General features: G+C 46.0%; 1 protein-coding gene across 14 annotated transcripts in view; it reads right to left on the reverse strand.

The window, feature by feature from the left end:
* The window catches only part of RALGPS1 (Ral GEF with PH domain and SH3 binding motif 1), a 286,653-nt gene that overhangs the window by 157,679 nt on the left and 108,052 nt on the right, over positions 1–20,922 (reverse strand). For all 14 annotated transcript variants that reach the window (XM_060300425.1, XM_060300422.1, XM_060300420.1 and 11 more), the window contains 2 exons: positions 12,319–12,408; positions 9,565–9,657 (listed from right to left, as the gene is read on the reverse strand). In XM_060300425.1, the coding sequence (XP_060156408.1) occupies positions 9,565–9,657; positions 12,319–12,408 (183 nt within the window). The remainder of the gene's footprint in view (positions 1–9,564; positions 9,658–12,318; positions 12,409–20,922) is intronic.

Here is a 20,922-nt window from a genome sequence, read left to right on the forward strand (position 1 = left end):
AAGCCACCTGGGGTGGCAAAAATCACAGCAGTAACAAAGTAAAAAATAAAATTAGACTAGGAAACTAACATATATGTTAGGAAAAATAGAAAAATTAAAATATAGATGAATCAACAACCAGAAGGTACATCAGTACCACAATAGTAAAAAAGAGGAGGAGAGAAAAGAGAAAGAAAAAAAGGGGGGAGGCCTTGACTGTGGAGGGCGGGGCTTAAGCAAGGGTGAGGTTTGTGTGGTGGGCAGGGGCAATGCTCAGGACCCACAGGGCTGGAAAAGGCCCTGGGGGCTGTGGGGGTGGAGCTTAGGCTCAAGGAACAGAAGGAGCCCAGGCGTGCCCCCCACCCCTGGTCTCAGAGGGCAGGGGACCTCACCTGGGAGCCCAGCAGGCTTCCTGAGCTCGAGTGGGTGGGGCAAACACCCTCCACTCCTCTCCCAGAGGGCCCCTCCTGCCTGCCTCTCCTGATCTCCCCAGCCTCAGGGGCGCCGATCCTCTCTGGCCTCCACTTCTCCTGCCCCCTCAGTCCCCCTACATCCTACCAGTTCACTTTGGGCTTCCTCCCATCTCCTTGGGCGTCAGAGTCCCCCACCAGCGGCCGGCAGGTGCCCTAGTTGTGGGGAGATGCTAACTCCGTGTCTTCCCACATGGCCACCTTGGCCTGGCAAAGTATGTTTTTGACTTGGCCATTCTGGATACTGTGGACATGTGATGACCAATTTGACTGCTTATTCTACTTTTCCGAATATTTCAACTCAACTTGCCAACAGGGTGCCAATCACAAGCAGCTAAGCATGAACAGTGAATACAAATCAAAGGGGAAAGAATGAGTTGATTGTGGCTGTGTTTGAACAGGAAATTCCTCTGGCCAGCTCTTGCATCTCTGCCGCACGTGACTTGGGGTTCTGGGTGGCTATGTTGCTGGTGGCAGCAGATGCTCCACTGGCCACAGCTGAAAGGTTTATGGTTTGTTTTCTAGTGTCAGGAAGTAGGTGTGAAGTAGGTATGAAACCTTTTGATATTTGCTGCCATTGCCCAAATGCCTCTACTATGTCCTTTGTACTCTGCAAGAATCTCCCTACCCGAGGGATTTCATCAAGTGCCACATTCCCAAATGCAAGTTTTCCTCAAAAACACCCATCGAGACAAACCAAAAACCGTCTCTCTCATCTAAGCTCGGTATCTTCCCTAACTCTAAGGGATCGCTGAAATCCAGGGTTAAAAATTCAAATGACAGTTTAAAATAGACTGACAAAATATTCATTATTATAAAACTAGAGGCAGCGTAATGAATGCTAAAATGATGGATTAAAAAGAGCAGCAGCAAAATGGTTACATCATGCATCAAAAAGAATAAAATACCTGGGACTAATTCTACCTAAGGAGGAAAAAAACCTGTACTCTGAAAACTGTAAGACGCTGATGAAAGAAACTGAAGACAATACAAACAGATGGAAAGATATACCGCATTCTTGGATTGGAAGAATCAGTATTGTTAAAATGACCATACAACCCAAGGCAATCTACAGATTCAATGCAATCCCTATCAAATTGCCAATGGCATTTTTCACAGAATTAGAGCAAAAAAGTTTTTTAATTTGTATGGAAACACAAAAGACCCCAAATAGGCAAAACAATCTTGAGAAAGAAGAACAAAGCTGGAGGAATCACACTCCCTGACTGCAGACTATACTACAAAGCTACAGTAATCAAAAGAGTATGGTACTGTCACAAAACAGACATATAGAACAGGCTAGAAAGCCCAGAAATAAACCCACACACTTATGGGCAATTAATTAATCTATGACAAAGGAGGCAAGAATATACAATATAGAAAAGATAGTCTCTTCAATAAGTGGTACTGGGGGCTTCCCTGGTGGCGCACTGGTTGAGAGTCCGCCTGCCGATGCAGGGGACACGGGTTCGTGCCCCGGTCCGGGAAGATCCCACATGCCGTGGAGCAGCTGGGCCCGTGAGCCATGGCCACTGGGCCTGTGCATCCAGAGCCTGTGCTCCGCAACGGGAGAGGCCACAACAGTGAGAGGCCCACGTACCGCCAAAAAAAAAAAAAAATAAGTGGTACTGGGAAAACTGGACAGCTACATGTAAAAGAATGAAATTAGAACATTCTCTAACACCATATACAAAAATAAACTCAAAATGGATTAAAGACCTAAATATAAGACCAGATACTATAAAACTCCTAGAGGAAAACAGAGGCAGAACACTCTTTGACATAAATCACCACAATATTTTTTTAGCTCCATCTCCTAGAGTAATGGAAATAAAAACAAAAATAAACAAATGGGACCAAATTAAACTTAAAGCTTTTGCACAGCAAAGGAAACCATAAACAAAATAAAACTGACTGACAAGGGATTAATTTCCAAAATATACAAACAGCTCATACAGTTTAATATCAAAAACACAAACAACCCAATCAAAAAATAGGCAGAAGACCTAAATAGACATTTCTCCAAAGAAGACATACAGATGGCCAACGGGCACATGAAAAGATGCTCAATATCGCTAATTATTAGAGAAATGAAAACCAAAACTACAATGAGGTATCACCTCACACCAGTCAGAATGGCCATCATTAAAAAGTCTACAGGGCTTCCCTGGTGGCACAGTGGTTGAGAGTCCGCCTGCTGATGCAGGGGACACGGGTTAGTGTCCCGGTCCGGGAAGATCCCACATGCCGCGGAGCAGCTAGGCCTGTGAGCCATGGCCGCTGAGCCTGCGTGTCCAGAGCCTGTGCTCCACAACGGGAGAGGCCACAACAGTGAGAGGACCACGTACCACAAAAAAAAAAAAAAAAAAAAGAGTCTACAAATAATAAATGCTGGAGAGGGTGTGGAAAAAAAGCAAAACCTCCTACACTGTTGGTGCGAATGTAAACTGGTGCAGCCACTTTGGAGAACAGTATGGAGCCTCTTTAAAAAACTAAAAATAGAGTTGCCATATGATCCAGCAATCCTACTCCTGGGCATATACCCAGACAAAACTCTAATTTGAAAAGATACATGCACCCACTCTGTTCATAGAAGCACTACTTACAATTGCCAAGACAGGGAAGCATCCTAAGTGTCCATCGACAGATGAATGGACAAAGAAGATGTGGTACATACATACAATGGAATACTACTCAGCCATAAAAAGAATGAAATAATGCCAGTTGCAGCAACATGGATGGACCTAGAGATTATCACACTAAGTAAGCCAGAAAGAGAAAGACAAATATATGATACCACTTATATGTGGAATCTAAAAAAATGATACAAATGAACTTATTTACAAAACAGAAACAGATTCACGGACATGGAAAACATACTCATGGTTACCAAAGGGGATAGGGTGGTGGGGTGGTGGTGGGGAGAAAAAAAGAAAAAGAAAAAAGTCTCATAGTGCAATTTCATGTTAACTTGTTCACTAATTATACAATAAAATTGCTGGAAGGACTTCCCTGGTGGCGCACTGGTTAAGAATCCGCCTGCCAATGCAGGGGACACAGGTTTGGGCCCTGGCCTGGGAAGATCCCACACGCCGCGGAGCAACTAAGCCCGTGTGCCACAACTACTGAGCCTGTGTGTCACAGCTACTGAAGCCCGTGCTCCACAACAAAAGAAGCCACCACAGTGAGAAGCCCGCACACCGCAACAAAGAGTAGACCCCATTTGCTACAACTAGAGAAAGCCTGCGCACAGCAACGAAGACCCAATGCAGCCAAAAATTAATTAATTAATTTTTAAAAAATAAATAAAATTGCTGGAGTAATTTTTTTTTAAAGAAAAAAAAAAACAGTTACATCAGAGAGTCCTGTTCTGGAGGAGTGGTGAGTACAGACACACCCCCAGCCCAGCAAAGGGTGGGGGAGTGCTAAAAATTGTCCTTAATCAGGGAAGTGAAAACACCAGAGCTATGTCGTAGGGTGATCACTCCATGGGTGGTGTGAGGAAGACAGTAAGACCAGAAGCAAGGAAACCAGCTAGAAGATGATGATGTTACCAGGTCATAAATCAGAGGGCCTGGCTTACAGTGATGGCAGCCTCTGCCAGCCCATTTGAAAATAGTCAAGAAAAGTTGAAAATAATAATAATAATAACAACAACAACAGCGGCAGCAGCAGCAGCAGTCAATACTTATCTAACCCTTACTATGTGCCAGGCATGGTTCTAAACATTTTTTCATATATTTACTCATTTAATCCTTACCATAAGAGGCAGGTCCAAGGCTGAGCCTGGGAGTCCACACTCTTAATCTGCAAGGGACACTGCCCCTCATTTCTTGGCCTGTGGTCCCCATACCAATTCAGGTCGCGTGTACTGAGACCCAACAGCTACCTGAGGTACAGGCTGGGGCGACAGTTTCTCACAGGAACTTTTTCCCTTGGGGCTTCCCCAGGCTGAGCAGAGATTTTCTGACGAGGGACACTTGCTGGCTCTCTGATTCCTGTGAGTAGCTTAATTCCAGCCCCCCAAGTGCAGACATTGGAACCCCAGCCCCCCGCCAGCTGCAAAGGTCTCCACACAGCGCCTTCTCTGAACTCTGCTCGCCGTGCTGACTCTGAGAGCATTCTTTATTTCTAGCACATGGTGACTTCCCTTTCTTGGCTTCTGGTTCGCTTTGCTTCTTGATTTTTAATTTGGTTTATCTGTGTTTGTGTGTTTGAAGCAGGCAGTTGGGAGGGAGGGGCTTTCCCCCTCATCACCCCATCTACCATATTGCCTCAAAGTCCAAAAAGTCTGCTCAGAGAGTCTCCTGGCACTCACGATCACTTCCTGGAAGCAAACTTTGATTTCTGACACGCCAAGGGTGAGCTGTCAAAGGAACACAGGAGCAGAGGGCTCCGCGGAGCAGGCATAGGAACGTGGGCCTGGGGCTCCAGAGACAGCTGGGGCGAGAGCAAGGAGGCAGCCACCACCAGGGCACAGAGGACATGGATGAAGCTCTCCAAGCTGGGGAGAGCCCCACGGGACAGGAATCGGATTGGGGAAGGTGAGAGCTGGGTCAGAGCCTTGCAGCACACTTACAGCCAGTGGGTAAGAGGGACAAAAGCAGTCAGGGAGGAGCCAGCTGTCAGAACAGCGGGAAGGGAATAAGCCAAGCAAAGAGAGAGTTTTCAAGAAGGGGGTGACAAAAGTTGTGGCAAAGTCAAGGAAGAGGAGGGTGCAAATATCCACAGAACTCATAATTCTGAGAAACAGTGCAGGCAGGGCTGCCAAGGAATGACTGGGGGATGAGTAATCAGAGGCTGCAAATGTCAGTTTCCTCTGCCTTCCCTCCCCCACCTCACCTCCCACCTGAGACAGGCAGCCCATGCCCGTCACCACTTTCTCAACAACATTAGAGGGGCCACTGGGGCCCACATCAGACACAGGGAAGGAGAGGCACTTCCCGCATGAAAGACTAAAATCCAAAATACGTGACGCCACACATCTGCCTTCCTGAGATATTTGCTCAACGACCCTGTGCCCCCAGATGCCTGAAGTGAGAGCCCTGCTCCCAGGAGGGTTCCCCTTCCAGGCCGCCACCCTGCACACCAGGCCGCCTGACCCACCGGCTGTGACTTCCTCCCTACCAAGCTCTTCAGTTTTCACTTTGCTGCTGCAGATGAGTCAAACTCTCTGGATGAATTCAGTAGGAAAGAGCAAATCATGATAGGAACGTGCACAGAGCAAGCAGAGTATGTGTGTGTGTGTGTGTGTGTGTGTGTGTGTGAGTGTGTGTGTGTGTGTGTGCGCGTGTGTGTACACATGATGTATAGCATACAACTGTAATTAATGAGTGAATCGCCCATAGTCAGGCATTCCATACCCCCCAGGTCACTCCTCTATAAGTCAGGCTCCTCTTGGGACCACCCTGATCAGAGAAAAGTTTTCACCCTCTTGCCAGCTGCTCAGGCCCCAAACCTAGGGATCGTCCTCCAGTCTCTTCCTTTCTTCATCTCCGACATCCTATCCAGCATAAATCCTGCCACCTCTGTCTTCAGAATGCCTCCCCTTTCAGCCTCCTTCTCTCCATGTCCACTGCCACCTCCCCGATGCTAGCCAGCATCACCTCACTCCTGGATTCTGCCCTAACCCTCTAACCTGGCCTCATTTCCACTCCGGCCCCCCTGCAATCCCAATCTGCTATTCACATGGTAGCAACACTAATTAAGAAAACAAAAGCAACTCTAAAGCAGATCATGTCTGTCTCCTGTTTAAAACCCTTCACTGCCCTCAGAATAGAACCTAACTCCTCTCTGGGCTGAGCCCTTCCCAGTACGGCCCCGCCACCCGTCCACAGCACCCTCACAATCTCCCCCAGGCCTGCTGCGCTCCAGCCACACTGGCCTTGGAGTTTCTTCCACCGTGGCCTCTGCACTGGCTGTGCCCTCATCTTGGCCTGGCCGGCTCCCTCTTGTCACTCAGGTCTCAGACAGGCCTTCCCTGAACACCCAGTCAGTCCCTATCGCATCCTCCTCTTTTGGTCTCCGGCATCACTTTTATTCCTATCTGACAGCCCTTGGTTCGTGACTTCATGCATTCAACAAACATTTATTGACCACTTCTTGCACCATCCAGACTAGGCACATGTTTATTCTCCCACAAAAACGTGTCTGTCTCCCCTGGATAACATAAAAGCCCATGAAGACAAGGGCCTTGACCATAGCCTCGGGGTCTGGCATGGAGCAGGCGAGGAGGTGTTCAATAAATATTTGATTTGCAGAATGAATAAGAGCCACACAGTATCTGTGCTCAGGAAATCAGGAGGCAATGGGAGATTTCTCACAAAAAGAACAGTTGTTGTTTCCCTGGGTCCCCCGTCCTTTGGTGACGTGTAACCGCAGCTTCCTGTCCTCTCCCTGGCTCCCACCAGCTAGATGCCAAGGTCAGCGGCCAATCCCAGGGGACCAGCGGAGCAGCAGAAGCCATGGACTAACCAAGGAGTAAGTGGCCAAAAGGCAGCCTTCAAGGCCTGGCTGCAGCTCTCTGGCTCTCTGGCTGTGTGTCCCCTCCCTGGGGCCCTCCTCTGACTTCCCTTCCCCAGATCAAGGGACAAGCAGGGAGAGGGAAAACAGTTCTTTTCTGGCAACATTTCTGTGGCTAAGCTCACTACCAGAAATTAATGGCAAAAGAAGGGTGCGCTTCAGAGGCCAGCAGCCAGGCCAGCAGCAGCCACAGCCAGAACAGAGGCTCAACGGCCTGGGCAGCACCCAGAGTCTGCTGATGTCACCCTTAAAGTTCCTGTTAGAGCACTGTGTATAGAGGAGACAAAACAATAAACAGGCCCGCTCTCTTGTTTTGACTGACAAGGCATCACTAGAACTGTCCTTGTTGAGCTCCATGGGGTGTGGTGGGTAAGCGCAGGGACTCCGGAGCCAGACTGCTCCGGTTTGATTCCCGCTCTGCCTCTTAGCTGGGGAACCCTGCATAAGTCATCCCACCTCTCTGTGCCTCCTCTTGACGGTGGGTAGCTGTCAAGAGGAAATGAGGGGACTTCCCGGGTGGCGCAGTGGTTCAGACTTTGCGCTCCCAATGCAGAGGGCTCAGATGTGATCCCTGCTCAGGGAACTAGATCCCACAGGCATGCTGCAACTAAGAGTTCATGTGCCACAACTAAGGAGCTGGCGAGCTGCAACTAAGGAGCCCGCCCCCGCGACTAAGACCTGGCACAACCAAATAAATAAGTAAATAAATAAATAAATTTATTTTTTTTTAAAAAAGAGGAAATGAGTTAATACAGGGAAAGCTTTTAGAGCAGCGCCTGGCAAATCTGTAAGGAAGAACAGCTGACCCACGTAGCCTGGAAGGGAGTTAGGTGAGGAAGCTCATGCTTTCAAACGGGTCCTGGGTGGATATTTCATTCCAGGCTCTCTGAGGAGCTGTGGGAGATTTATCTTCATTGCAGCAAAGACCCACCAATGGCAGTGATGATCCGGCCACCCTGGCACAGGACTCTGCCGAGCCACAAGGAGCAGTCCTGGATGTTGTTCTGGCCCAATGCTGCCCCACCATCCTGGGCAAGGCACAGCAGCCTGAGGAGAACGCTGGCCAAAGCTCCATGGATGGGCCCTGCCCATCCCTGAGTGGGTGGCATCTCTGTGCAGGCCCCTCATGCTGACTCCCTGCTGCCCTCACTGACTGTGCCACTTATGGGGTCACCGAGAGTCCCTGTGTTACTGACAGTAAGGTCTGTGTACCGTGAGATTCATCATTCCTTCTTCTGGGCCCACACAGAGCTCCCAGCAGTCCAAGAAACAATAGCAGCACCTAAATGATGGAAAATTCATTTGAAAAAGAATCTCCAAGCAACTTTTGAAAAAAGCGTCATGGCTCAGATGGACTCAGGGAATCACAGGGCTGGCAGCAACCACAGAGACCAGTGGCTTCCAAACTTGCTTTGACCTCCAAAGCCACTGCTCAACTGAAGTTCACCCAGAAGCTCAGGACATAAAACTAATGCAAACAGAGCTGCTCTGGCAGAAACCGTGCTCTGGAGGTCTGCTTGGTGCCCTCCGTCCTCTCCCCCAGCCCCTGCTGGCCCCAAGTCAGTTCCAAAGAACCCCTGGGCTCCACAAAGCACTAACGGAGAACCACAGATCCAGGCCAACCTCCCTAAGTAGATAAGAGGAGACGAGTCCCACAGAATCACTCTGCACAGACGGTGCCTGAATGCAGACCCAGTCTTTTGACTCCAGGCTAAAACCTCTCACTCCACTTTGCTATGGCTTGATCTATGGAAAATTGCAATTTAAAGAAACAAGGCTCACTTCTGACAACCTACAACATAATCCCTAAGTATTTTAAAGGCCCCTGAACTAGCCAAGTCTGAAACAGAGCCCAGCCCCGCAGACTGGCAGAAAGAAGTTCGGAAGTGAGTTAGTTGCAGAAGCACAGCTGACAACTCCATACAGTTTCCTTCAGTTCTGTGGGACATAAACAGGTCTTGAAAGGCTTGGGCTGTGTGGCTGTGAGAGACCCCAGACCAGGCGGGCCAGGAGGTGAATGCTAATGAGTGATGGAAATAGCAATGACTTCCCCCGTCAGGCGCGGTGCCAAGCTAAGGAGGATAAAGAGGTCTGAGATATTTTTGAAGTATTTTTACAGCAGAAAACTTTCCTACAGACTCAATTATATAACTGTCAGACTCCACCTCTGGGCTGAAATTATCCATGGCCTTCAGGAAAAAAAAATTATTTTTCCCTACATGAGGGTCACAGGTTCCTCCAAAGAAACTCTTAGCTGCACAGCCAGCAGCCCAGCGCAACTGCAAGGCTTCCCAGGGGCAGTTTGAAGCGGAGGGCAGAAGTCATGCCACTGACCCCGCCATCATACATGATGTTGTCAGGTCCAGAAGGGTCCCCGGCCACGCTGGCTTCCTCACAGTTTCCCTGTCCCAAAACGAGGCTGAGGTCACTGAAGGAGAGAGAGTGGCCAGGGGACACTTCATTAACCCACAGTCATCCTCCGTCGTTGGCAAAGGGCAGACTGAGAAAGGCTTCTGGGGCTTAAGGAATGGAGAACTTCACCAAAGAAAGGACGGCCCAAACCAAAGGAACAGACTTAGGAAGATTAACTTACAGCCCAGGTTTTTGTCAGCCTGAAGATGGGTGCACTTTGTAATGCTGACACCACAGACATGAGAGAATGAAGGTTGTTGAGTTCTAGAAGTTTCTGAAAAGAAAAAAAGATATGGAATAGATTATTTTGCTGCTATAAACAACAGAACAAAAACATGTTCAAGTGTTACCAAATACTGTCATATTTATGAAATTCAATTACACTTAAAAATATCTCATGTAGAAAATACAGTTCTAGAAAGTTCACAGAAACCATATGCTCTTTTTCTTTCAGATTGTCAAAAGGTGAGTCTGCATCTAAAACATTTGCAAAATTCCATAAGCTGACTAGTCTGGCTGCTGGACAGAAACATGGCTCCGGATGAGGTTTGATAATGTCCTTTCTGTTCTTTTTTTAGATGAATCTGAACTGTCCCAGCAGGCCTTTGTAAACTGAAACCTCCGCTGGGCCAACAACATCAACATGGGTCTACTGAGATTACCTTCACACCCGGAAGCGGGAGGCTGGGGAAAGATGTTATCAATCTGCACGATCTCCTCATCTGGGAGCACGGAGCTCCAGCTTCCCAGCCACTTGACCATGCTTCTCTGAACCAGGCCCCAAATTAGTGAGAACGTTTGGATTTAATTCCATCTCAGACAAGTTCCTTACCACAGAGGGCAACAGAAGGAGACACAGGTGAGGGTGAGCGCAGAAAAATGTAATTGCTCTGCTCTTGGTTTTATGCTGAGGGAAACCTGCCAACGGGACCCGGGTCCCACTTCTCACTCCCAGGAGTCGGTGAAAGTTGTGTAGCCGGCAGGCTCCACGGAACCAAGAGGCCTGGTTCTAACCCGGGTTCCCACTACTGGTGTGTTCTGTGGCAAGTTACCTAAGCCTTCTGAGCCTCGACATCTTCATATTTAAAATGAGGAAGGTAATCACAGCACCTCTGCTGCGTGGGATGGTGCACATAAACTGCTAGACCAGTGCCTGGCACCCAGGAGAGCGGGCAGTGTGGCGTGGGCTGCTTGTTCTTTGTCAGGAAGACTTGTCCCCAACCCACCCCACCTGCATGTTCCCACGGCAGCCTGTGCATCTCCTCAGCCCACTGGACTGTACTTGCTTGCACTTGCCCCTCTCTCACCCTGGACTGTGTGTGCCCTGAGAGCCGGGATGAAGCAGTATCTACCATCATATCCCTAGGACCTAGTACAGCACAGAGCAGGGCTTAGTAAAATGAACAAATCCACGAAAAGCCCTTATGCCTAGTCCTCACGGCTCCGTTCCTACCTGGAGATTTCTCCCTTACCACACAAGTTAATACTGCATTTCATACATCTCGTAATATTCCCTAATCGTTTGCTGTGTGTAATAATAGATTCTGAGTGAGCTGAATTTCATCCTTTGTATCTGAATGGCTATGCCTGTCACAGAATTTCTTTTAGAGGTGAAGGTTCTCTGGGAGATTATCTAATCCACCCCTTTCCCATTTTATAGATGGGAAACCAAGGCCCAGAGAAAGGAGGAGGCTCGAACAAGAACATACCCAGGGCACAGCGCCAGCGTGATGATCCACCATCGGAAGATGGCAGAGCTTAAGGAGGAATCGTTTTGGATCCCTTGGGTAGGGACTGGAAACTTCCAAACTGAAAGCACCAGATGGGCTGGAACTTCATCCCACTTTCTCTTGTGGCCCAGCACGAACGCACCGAGAGCAACAAGTATCATTACGCCCAGCAACAGTTCCAGGCACTTCAGAATGCACAGGACGTAAAAGTGTCCATGCCCCTAACATACTTAGAGCTGGATGAACACAACCTTGCTGTGAGGGGCAGCAGAGCAGCTCTCCTGAAGGCAGAGAGACACGCTCCGACTGACCATGGGGCCTGGGCGTGGACACCCACCTCTCTAAGCCTCCCCTTCCTCCTCCGGAAATGGGATAATAATAATGTCATCTTCAAATGAAATCATTTCTGTAAAGCAGCAGCTATGGCACCTGGCCAGAGAGGGGCCGCAGTGAAGGTGAGCTGGCCTAAGACCTCGGTGGGAAGACAACGTGCACACACAAAGCGGGCAGTAAACAGACAGGACGGTGCTCCGCTGAGTCAGGCGAGCCCCGTGGTGGGGAGCAGTGGGCTGGGAGGGGCTGGCAGGACTGTGTAAGAGATGAGAGTGGTCCAGGAAGGCCCGTGGGATCACAGCCTGGGCTGGCAGAGATGAGGGAAGAGGAGGGGCAAGTGGGGTAAAGACGTGAGCCTGGTGCCCAATAACCGGCAAGGACCAACCCTACCAGGGCAGACCCAGGGGGTGGGGTCGGGGCAGCAGGGCCCGGGCCTCAAGTGCAAGATGGGGTGGGGTGAGCTCTGCTGACCGCGAATAAACTGTGCAGGATGTGATGGTGTCACAACCTCCGATGCTGACTAAAAGCCATCAACCCCCGGCACTGGCTAAATCTGAATAGGAGGATGAATGGATTCCAGAGGTAGCCACTGGGGCCTCGTGGAGAGTCTGTGAAAGGCCAGCTACAAAGAATGGTTGGCTGCCAAAACCACAGGGCGGAGGGCACCTGCCTGTGCATGCACAGGGGCTGGGAGGCCCAGCAAGCAGCCAGGCTGGTCCCACAGCTGCCTCTGCCTGGGGAAGCTGGGCCAGAGCCCCGTGTCTGAACCCTGCCCAGCTCATCCAGAGCAAATCGTCACCCAAAGTACCAAGGAAACACCTTTTTGCGACAAAAAAGAAAGGAAGGGGAAAAGTAATAATAAAACAGCTTACCTTGGCTATTTTCACAAAATGGCTCAGGATTTCTGCCCTTATTTTTAAAGTCTGTGCTGTTAGAATTTCTCGTACAACCCAAAAACTGACCTGTAGAGTCAAACACAGACACACACACAGACAGACACACACACACACACACACACACACACACACACACACACACACACACACACACACACACACACACACACACCAGAAAAGTTGTTAAATGCCGGACCAACCAAGTTACCCCGCCCACTACTTCTATGGGATTTCTAAGAGGTTGGGAGACTGACAGAGCAAACCCTAGGGCTGCAGGAGGTTGAGGGTTCCTTTATGACACCTAACCCTACAAGTGGGTCCCATGCCGTCAGCACCAGCTCTCCAATATGCATAGTGGTGCTGTGAGAAATAAGTACTCCCATCATTAGCCAGGGGACTTAGTGGGCCTCCATCGACATATGGGTCTCCCTAAAGGTGCTTCAGGAAATTTTGAGATGTATCAGACAGGATTTCTGCTCAGAAGGATCCCAGTTATGGGGAGATGGATGGATGGATGGATGGACGGATGGACAAATGGCCAGACAAAGGGATATGCATGCTGGCAGTACCACCTATGAGATCCATATCTCCAGCCAGACCCAAGACAAGAAGGACTCACCTATATTTGCACAATTACAACAAATTTCATTTTCTAGGAGAGGTTTGCCCAATAATTTAAGTGATACAAAAACATCTCTTAAAGTTCTGTAAAGCAATGCAGGTAAAAGGGCATGTTTTTCTGGAGACAGCATATGCCAAAAGGATATACTGGTACTTTTCGTTCAGAATATCACTCACACTTGACCATCCTCGAGCCCCTGAGTCCTTTGGTGGGAACAAGAAAGTCATCCATCAGTGTCTAGTTGACTCACACGATGCCTCAATGAAACAAGAGGAGCTTCATGCTGAGAAACACTGGGCAGTGGTTTGCTTTCCTGTTTATGTTTCATGACTATAATAACAGCTCTGTGTGAAACACGGATGCCCAAGAGTGCAATGACAGCACCGCAAAGAAAGGAGGAGAGATGGGCAGAGAATGGGGGAGACGTGGAATGAAAAGGAAGGCTAAGCATCTAAAACCTCTAAATTTTACAAAGACTAAAAGAGTTAAGGATAGTCCAGAGTTATCAAAGCATGTTTACTGCTGCAACCAAATGTCTTCCCTTTACTGAAATACTGTCACTTTTCAATGAGAAAACAAGAAAAAATTAAATCACCAAGAATCAAAATTTGGCTTCTTATATTAAGCAGGAATATTATAGAAAAGTTTTCTCTGTGTAATTATCTGTGGTTGCCTCCAGGACGTGCCTGGGTTTCCATAGAATCATTTTTTCCAAGGAATTGCCTAAAATTAAGTTCAGACTCAAATGTTACTAGCCAGTTATGGAAGAAAGATTTTCCATATAGCAAGATTTTTTCTAGGTGATATGCCCATAAACCTTATATTTTAATACATGCACACTTTTATGCCACATAAATCTCAAGTGTGATAGTTTATATGTATAATTTAATAGATTCTTATGTGTCAAAAAAAATCACACCTATTTAAAGCATAATTACGGAACGTGGCAGAGTTGACTCAGGTGGTGTTCAGAGGCAACTCTGGATCAGTTCACTTCAGCAGACTTTCACGAAGCCCTTACTGTGTGCTCCAGGCACTGCGAGTCCAGACCTGTCAGTCCAGAAATCACTGTATTAAAAGGCAGCTGGTGATCATGTCCATCAAACAAGTTCAAACCAAGTGAACTGGAGTATGGGGGAGATAATGAGAAAAGAAGGCTTCCTAGAGGAGGTGGGCCTTGAAAGATGGGTAGACCCTCAACAGGTGAGGAGACCAGGGAGAGCTGAGCGGGTGGACAGGACTGGTGTTGCAGGTGCCCCGTGGGGTTGGGGCGGGAGGGAGGCTGAACTTAGAAGGGAAGGGGGTCTGGAGAAACAAGGGGACACTATGCTGCACAAGGAGAGTTCCAGAGGCTTCTGAGCACAGGAGTGACAGGCTAGACCCTTCTGCAGGAGCAGGGACACCCATCAAGAAGCTGAGGCGATGGTCTAAGTGAGAGACGGGAGGCCTGAGCGAGGGCAGTGTTGAAGGAGATGGAGGAAAGGGGCAGAGGAGAGAGACATTACAAAGGGAGAATCAGCATGGTTTTAAACTGTTTTAATTGTTTTTTAACTACAAAATTTAAGAGAAGCTTAATGTAGAAAACAAAGGGACAGAGATAAGCACAAGAGACAGAAGTCATTTGCAAGCTCGTTCTCACATACAGACCCCTGATAAACACTGTGGTATGTGTCCTTCTTGGAACATATGTTTGTCATGTCTCAGAACATATGTCTGTCTAGTCATAGAACATGTTTCTCCTTTTCAGTTAAATTGGTATATATTAATCATACTATCACAAGAATTTTTATAAATATGTAAGAATATCAACATATCTTTAGCAGCTGCCAAGCATTTCATCTCAGGGACGTCTCCTCATCAAGGAAACGCCTACTGTTGGGTAGCTTATTTCGAATTACTTTGTTGTGATAGACAATGCTGTGGTGAACATATTTATACATATATCTTTATACATTTTTAATTAAGGTCTGAGGATAAATTCCTGTAAGGTAGAGTGAATAAAAGTATGTGTACCTTTTTTCAAAAGTATATATTTAAAAACTTGGCTTCCAAAAGTTTTATTTGTTGATCCATAAAAATTGGAGCAGGCTAATACCAGTTACTACAGCTCTTTTTTTCTTTACTAACTTAGTGGACAAACTAATGTCTCACTGTTTCTATTTTACATTTCTTTCATGACTCCTCAGTTAACATATTTTTGCACGTTTTTTAAGTTTTTTGTTGCAAATATTTATAGGCCATTTGTATTATTTGCCTGTGAAGTACGTGTTCAGGTCCTTCATCCACCTTTCTATTGGGACACCTGTCCTCTGACTCTTGATTACTAAAAGGGGTTTATATTAAAGAGAATACATTACCCCTTTGTGAGTCATACAGTGTGCCAAGAGTGTGGAGAAACTGATACTCATACACTGTTTGCAGGGGTATAAATTCACAGGACCATTTTGAAGAACCACTTGAATATATCTTTCAAGCTGTTAAAAGTTATATTCTCCCTGGAATATTTATCTTACAAAAATACAGAAATGTAGAGTGATATACATACAAGGGTTCACTGAAGCGCTGTTTATAAAGCAAAAGAATATGCCCATCAATAGGGAACTGGTTGCATAAATAATACTATCACCTCAAACTTTGGAAGGAAGTCGCTATGGAAGGAAGGAGGCAGTTGTGCTCCACCTTCTTGAGGGCAAAATATCTACATAGATTATTTGGAATTCTTCTGCATAGGAGGTTTGTCTAGTCTCCCCCATTTATTTATTCCATCATTTGTTCACATCAGAATGGACTCATGGATACTTTGGGGTTTTGATCCAATACTATGTTATTTATTTCCTTACTCAAATTGTTCCAGCTTTGGCCACTGAGAGCTGGCGTCGACATGCCCCCAGCATTGTTTGGTTGGTTTGTATGAGCACCTCCTTACTTTCTGGAACTACAAGATGCTACCGCCTCATCCTGTACATTTCTTGTCCCACTCCGAAACCAGCCATTTCTCCAAGGAGCCTTGGTTCCTTTTTTTAAAAATATTTTATTTATTTATTTACTTATTTATTTTGGCTGCGCCAGCTGGGTCTTAGTTGCAGCATGCGGGATCTTCGTTGCAGCATGCGGACTTCTTAGCTGTGGCATGCATGTGGGATCTAGTTCCCCGACCAGGCATCCAACCAGGGATCGAACCCGGGCCCCTGCATTGGGACACAGAGTCTTACCCACTGGACCAGCAGGGAAGTGCCCCCTGGTTCCTTTTATTAGATAATGGTATTAGAAACCAAGATCTGGGAGCTACGTGTGCTCGTGCTACTTAGGTATCACTGTTTCTAGGTCCTCTCAGATGCAGAGCAAGGAAGTGTGTGTGTGTGTGTGTGTGTGTGTGTGTGTGTGTGTGTGTACCCTAACTCTTGTATATATACATACCTATAAATATTTCTATATGTAACCATCTGTATCTATATTAAGCTAAATATGACTTCCTACTAATGTCTCCACCTCCAATCCATTACCATATGGATCACTCTAGCCTCCTCTTGCTTGTCTACAACTTTCTACTCCAACAGGTGAGAGAAACCTGGGTCCCACCATCTGCCACCCATTTCCTTAATTGTTCAATTCCAGTGTTCATGCATAATGGCTCCAGAATTGTTACCCATCCGCCCTTGGGAAACAACTTGATCAGAGTACAGTGCTTACATACAGTTCCTTTTGTCTTTAGTCTTTCAGGCTCCCTCATTTCCAAAGTTACTTAGGCCAGCACCTTTTCCCCTCACCCTTCTCAGGGAGGTTGTTTCATACATTTACAATCCAGTTAGGTTCACTTGTTATGTTCTACATTCCATCCTAGGACCCCTTAATCTCCACAATGATTAAAATTTGCATAGTTAGCACTAAGAGGTTTACTCTTAGTGCTGTAAAGTTCTAAGGGTTTTCACAAATGCACGGTGGCATGTATCCAACATTATAGTATCATACGGAATAGTTTCACCACCCTGAAAAATCCCCTGTTCTTCACCTCCTCAAAGCTCTCCCCTTCTCACACCTCTGGCAGCCACTCATTTGTTTACCATCTCTATAATTTTAGCTTTCCAGAATTTTTTTCAGCATTTTCCAGAACGTCAAAAAAAAAAATGGGGGAGGTAATCACACTTATGTTGCCTTTGCAGACTGGTTTCTTTCACTTAGCAATATGTATTTAAGATTCATCCATGTCTTTATATGGCTTGATGGCTTATTCTTTTTTTTTTTCCAATGAAGACTATTCCATTGTATGAATTTACCAGTTTGCCTATCCTTTCACCTATTGAAGGACATCCTAGTTACTTTCAGTATTTGACTATTATAAATAAAGCTGCTATAAATATTTGTGTGCTATTTGTGTATCTGTGTGTGTGTGTGAATATGTGTATGTGTGTAGATGTAAGATTTCAAATAAACTGGATAAATATTGAGGAGTTCAATTGCTGGATCGCACCATTTTTCATTCCCACCAGCAACAAATGAGAGTTTGTGTTGCTCCAATTACTTGCCAACAATTGGTATTGTCAGGTTTCGTGAGGTTTTTTGTTTGTTTGTTTTGGGTTGTTTTTTTGTTTGTTTTTTAGCCATTCTAATAGGTGCATAGTGTTTGCATTTCCCTGATGGCAAATAATGCTGAGCATCTTTTCACGTTTATTTGCCCTTGGTTACATCTTTTTGGTAAAGTACTTACTCAGATATTTGGCCTGTTTTTTTTTTTTGGGGGGGGGCTGTGTTGGGTCTTTGTTGCTGTGCGCGGGCTTTCTCTAGTTGCGGCAAGCGGGGCTACTCTTCATTGCAGTGCATGGGCTTCTCATTGGGGTGGCTTCTCTTGTTGCAGAGCACAGGCTCTAGGTGCGCGGGCTTCAGTAGTTGCAGCGTGTCGGCTCAGTAGTTGCAGCGTTCGGGCTCAGTAGTTGTGGCTCGTAGACTCTAGAGCACAGGCTCAGTAGTTGTGGTGCATGGGCTTAGTTGCTCCGTAGCATGTGGGATCTTCCTGGACCAGGGATCGAACCCATGTCCCCTGCATTGGCAGGTGGATTCTTAACCACTGCACCACTAGGGAAGTCCCTGGCCTGTTTTTTAATTGAGTTGTTTTCTTTTTTCAAGATTTTTTTTTTTTTTGATGTGGACCATTTTTAAGGTCTTTATTGAATTTGTTACAATATTGCTTCTGTTTTATGTTTTGTTTTTTCTGGCCACAAGGCATGTGGGATCTTAGCTCCCAGACCAAGGATCAAATCTGTACCCCCTGCATTGGAAGGCAAAGTCATAACCACTGGACCGCCAGGGAAGTCCCTAACTGGGTTGTTTTCTTATTGTTAAGTATTAAGAATATACTTTGGATTCAAGTCTTTTATCAGATATGTGTTTTGCAAATATTTTTCCCAGTCTGTGCTTTGTCTTTTAATTCTCTTAAAAATGTCTTTTGCAGAATAGAAGATTTTAATTTTAATGAAGTCCAACTTACCAATTTTTTCTTTCATGGATTGTGCTTTGGTGTTATATCTAATAACTCATCACCAAAGGTCATGTAGGGTTTTCTTCTGCGTTTTCTTTTAAAAGTTTTATAGTTTTGTCTTTTACATTTAGGTCTGTGATCAATTTTGAGTTAATTTTTATGAAAGGCCTAAACTCTTGTGTCTAGGTTCATTTTTTCACGTACACAAAAACAGTTCCAATTGTTCCAGCACCATTTGTTGAAGAAATTACTCTTTCTCCACTGAATGCCCTCATGCATTTGTCAAAGGTCAGTTGACTATATTTGTCTGGGTCTATTTCTGGGCTCTCTGTTCTGTTTCATAATCCTGGTCGTCTATTCTTTTGCCAATACCAAGCTGTCTTGATTATTATAGCTTTACAATCAGTCTTGAAATCAGGTAGAGTGAGTCCTCCAACTTCATTCCTTTTCAGTATTGTGCTGGTTATCCTACATCTTTAGCCTTTTCCATATAAACTTTAGAATCAGTTTGCTGATATTTATAAAACAGCTTGCTGGGATTTCAATTAGGATTGAATTGAATCTATAGAACAAGCTGGGAAGAACTGACATCTTAATAATGAGTCTTCTAATACATGAAGATGGAATGAATACCTCTCTATTTCAATCTACTTTGATTTCTTTCATCAGTGTTTTATAGTCTTCCACATACAGAACCTGTACATACTTTGCTAGATTTATACCTAAGTATTTCTCGAGTATGTGTGTGCTACTGTAAATGGTGTTTTTTTAAAAAATTTCAAGTTCCAATTCTTCATTGCTGGTATATAGGGAAGCTTTCATATATTGATCTTGTGCCCTGCAACCTTGCTATACTCCCTTATTAGTTCCAGGAGCTTTAAAAATAGATTTCTTTGAGATTTTCTGTATAGACCATCATGTCATCTGTGAATAAAGACAATTTTATTTCTTCCTGAAGCAACACAAACTTTCACTCTTTGCTGGTGGGAATGCAAAATGGTACAGACGTGATCCAGCAACTGTACTCCTAGATATTTACCCAGTTTATTTGAAGTCTTATGTCCACACCAAAAAAACCCAGCATGCATATGTTTATAGCAGTTTTACTCATAATCATCAAAAACTGTAAGTCCTTCAGAAGGTGAATGGATAGACTAGTAAATCCATACAATGAGCAGTACTCATAAAAAAGCCATCAAGCCATATAAAGACATGGATGAATCTTAAATGCATATGGCTAAGTGAAAAGACAGTCAGAAAAGGCTACATATATATGAGTCCCTTTTTTCTTTTTTTTTTTTTTTTTACATTCTGGAAAGGTAAAACTTTAGAGATAGCAAGCAGATCAGAATCTGGACCACTGCCTTCCTCTCCATAGCAAACCCTGCCTTATTCCTTGGGTAACATCAACATCACTGTGAACGACCATGGTCATTTCAGCAACTGTTACACACCTATCACTCCAGTCACCTCCTTCTCCAAATTACCCAGGACTGCGCTGCATCAGAAACCTGAAGTTCCAGTCTCGGGCCACAACCTTTAACCTTCTAATCCTCACCTGCTCCTTGACCCCCGCCCCACTGCTGTGCCCATCCTTCCCTCTCACCACGCCTTGGAGTCCTTGGTGGCCCTTTTCCTCTTGAGCAGATGGATCCCCTATCATTTGTCACTTCAGCCCCTTCTTAGCCAGTACTTTTAGGTCCCTTGCCCCATGGTCCTTCAAAAAATCTGCTTTGCTCATCATGGATGGATCCAACCACTTGCCTTCCTGTGCCCCTCTCTTTAGGCTGCAAAGTGCAACTAGAGAGAACCAGCGACCCTCATGCCCTGGGGCTACTTTAAAAGCCACAACCTCTATTTCCAGCGGCTCTGCCCACAAGTCTTCCTATATTTCCATAGTCAACCTTCTCTTTCCCCTGGAGTGGTTTTTTCAAGCTCCCCCCAAACCCCTCAAGCTTTCCTCCTGCTTCCCCGCCTTCACCTCCTATTTCACCGAGGAAAGAGGAGCCGTGAACCTTCTTGCACCACACCTGCAAGCAGACCTGTGTCTGTATCTTTCCTTTCTGCAGACTCGCCTTTTACGATGAAGAGGTCCCAGGCCTCGGCCTCTCCCACCTTCGCTGGGACTTCACTTCATTATGTATTCCCTCTCTCTCCTCATCTTTAATTTTTTTTAATAAAGCAGTCCTCCAGGGCAAAATGTTGGGAACCTTTGCCTGGTCCAATCTCTGCTAATACATAAGGGTCCTGAGACCTAGACTTGAACTTGCCTAAGGCCTCAGAACAGGTTAGCAGCAGAGCCTGGACTGGAACCAAGTCATCCGAATTCCCTCTCTGTCTCTTCCTAATTCTTCATCTTCAGGACACAATCTCAACCCCACCGCCAGCACTTAGGCCCAAGGCTAACCTTCCTTTCAGCTTGTAGCTCCCACTATAATACCACCCTTTTTAAGGCTAATATTACTTGTTTACTATATGTCAAGTG

Source organism: Globicephala melas, chromosome 6 (assembly GCF_963455315.2).
Source record: "Globicephala melas chromosome 6, mGloMel1.2, whole genome shotgun sequence".
In the NCBI taxonomy this organism is placed as follows: domain Eukaryota; kingdom Metazoa; phylum Chordata; class Mammalia; order Artiodactyla; family Delphinidae; genus Globicephala; species Globicephala melas.